The sequence below is a fragment of the Limulus polyphemus genome, unplaced genomic scaffold (assembly GCF_000517525.1).
Source record: "Limulus polyphemus unplaced genomic scaffold, Limulus_polyphemus-2.1.2 Scaffold3062, whole genome shotgun sequence".
Taxonomy (NCBI): Eukaryota; Metazoa; Arthropoda; class Merostomata; order Xiphosura; family Limulidae; genus Limulus; species Limulus polyphemus.
Genome location: NW_013668672.1, coordinates 73,275 through 74,933, shown reverse-complemented (window position 1 = coordinate 74,933; position 1,659 = coordinate 73,275). Strand labels below are relative to the sequence as shown.

At 32.7% G+C, this 1,659-nt stretch overlaps 1 protein-coding gene across 1 annotated transcript in view; it reads left to right on the top strand.

Moving 5' to 3' along the window:
• LOC106468580 (centrosomal protein of 164 kDa-like) overlaps positions 1–1,659 on the top strand; it is a 16,297-nt gene that overhangs the window by 12,103 nt on the left and 2,535 nt on the right. The window contains exon 6 of the mRNA XM_022396919.1: positions 637–708. Within this exon, the coding sequence (XP_022252627.1) occupies positions 637–708 (72 nt within the window). The remainder of the gene's footprint in view (positions 1–636; positions 709–1,659) is intronic.

Here is a 1,659-nt window from a genome sequence, read left to right as displayed (position 1 = left end):
GCTTCAACAAATCTTTCTAATGATATGAAAACATCTATGGTGAATAAGTAGGTTTTTCTACCTAGTTTTGTAAATGTAATACTGTATGTAATGAAGCCACTAGATAAAGTACTGTTTTACCTCTAGTGAAGTGTCAGAGTTCACAGGTGACAACAAGGAAGCATCTTGGACTCCAAAATTACCAATATCATAGTCATCATCCTTATCTCCATCATTTTCAGATTCTACATTGTTTTCTGTGTCCTGTTCAGTATGTATTAAAGAAATAGATATGAAAATCATATTGTAATTTTCAGTTACCTTTTGGAATCTGAAAAAATGTTTGTCCAAGATCACAGCAAGATATTGGACTGTTTTTTCTTCTGTTTTTCTGCTTAGGGAATTTACACATTTGTTAAATTAATAAGTTTATGGGAAGCAATTATAATTTGTATATGTTGCTTGGAACTTTCTAAAACATAATTTTATAATTTTTTTAGATGTATAAGTAAGTTTTCTCCTTTTTTATTAAGTATAAAGTCTGAAATATTATAGACTTACACATTTTGGAAGCATAACTTATGAACTTAATTGAATGAAAAAATTTTGAAATCTCTCAATTTTTATTGAGTCTCCTTTAAAAAATGTTGATTTTAGGACAACATGAAATCTCAAGTTAAATTTGACCTTGACAGTGACTCTGAAGATAAATCACATTATTCTTATGAGGTAAGATGACAATATTGTCTTATTTTCTAAGTGTTGATGATACATTTGATGTTTGCGGAAACAAAAATTATTTACACTATACACCTGAGTAATTTAATTTTAATCTTTATTTGTTGAGCATACAAAAGATTTATGTTAATACTTGGAATAAAAAAAATGGCAATTAAGAAAACTTAATATTCGCATTTGAATACAGTTTTGCATTTTCTGTTTTTCCTCTGGTAACAAGTTTAAACAAATTTTTGTATGTTTTGAAATGTAATTTTTCAGAATTGTATTTCTCCACAGTGTTGAGGTAATTGTGATATTTATATATAAGCCAAACCAAGGTCTTTCTTTGTTTAAGTGTGATGCCATGAGTGCTTGTTGCAGTTCTCAGACAGAAAAATATCAGTTACTGTTATGTGAACGTTAAGGTTAACCCAAAATTCTTGTGCTCCCATTTTTGTAGACGAGGCCTTGCCTTACGGACTTTTATTTCAAATTGATTTCATACAAATTTTTTACAAATATTCACATCAATTCAATTTTGATAGCTCTAAGACATAACCGAAACCTGAGCTCTAAGACTAAACCAAAACCTGAGCTCTAAGACTAGACCGACACCCGAGCTCTAAGATATAACCGAAACCTGAGCTCTAAGACTAAACCAAAACCTGAGCTCTAAGACTAAACCAACAACTGAGCTTTAAGACTAAATCAACACCTGAGCTCTAAGACATAACTGACACCTGAGCTCTGAGACAAAACTGACACCTGAACTCTGAAACCGAGCTCTGAGACTAAACCAAAACCTGAGCTCTGAGACTAAACTGACACCTGAGCTCTGAGACTAAACTGACACCAGAGCTCTGAGACTAAACTGACACCTGAGCTCTAAGACTAAACTGACACCTGAGCTCTGAGACTAGACTGACACCTGAGCTCTGAGACTAGACCGACACCTGAGCT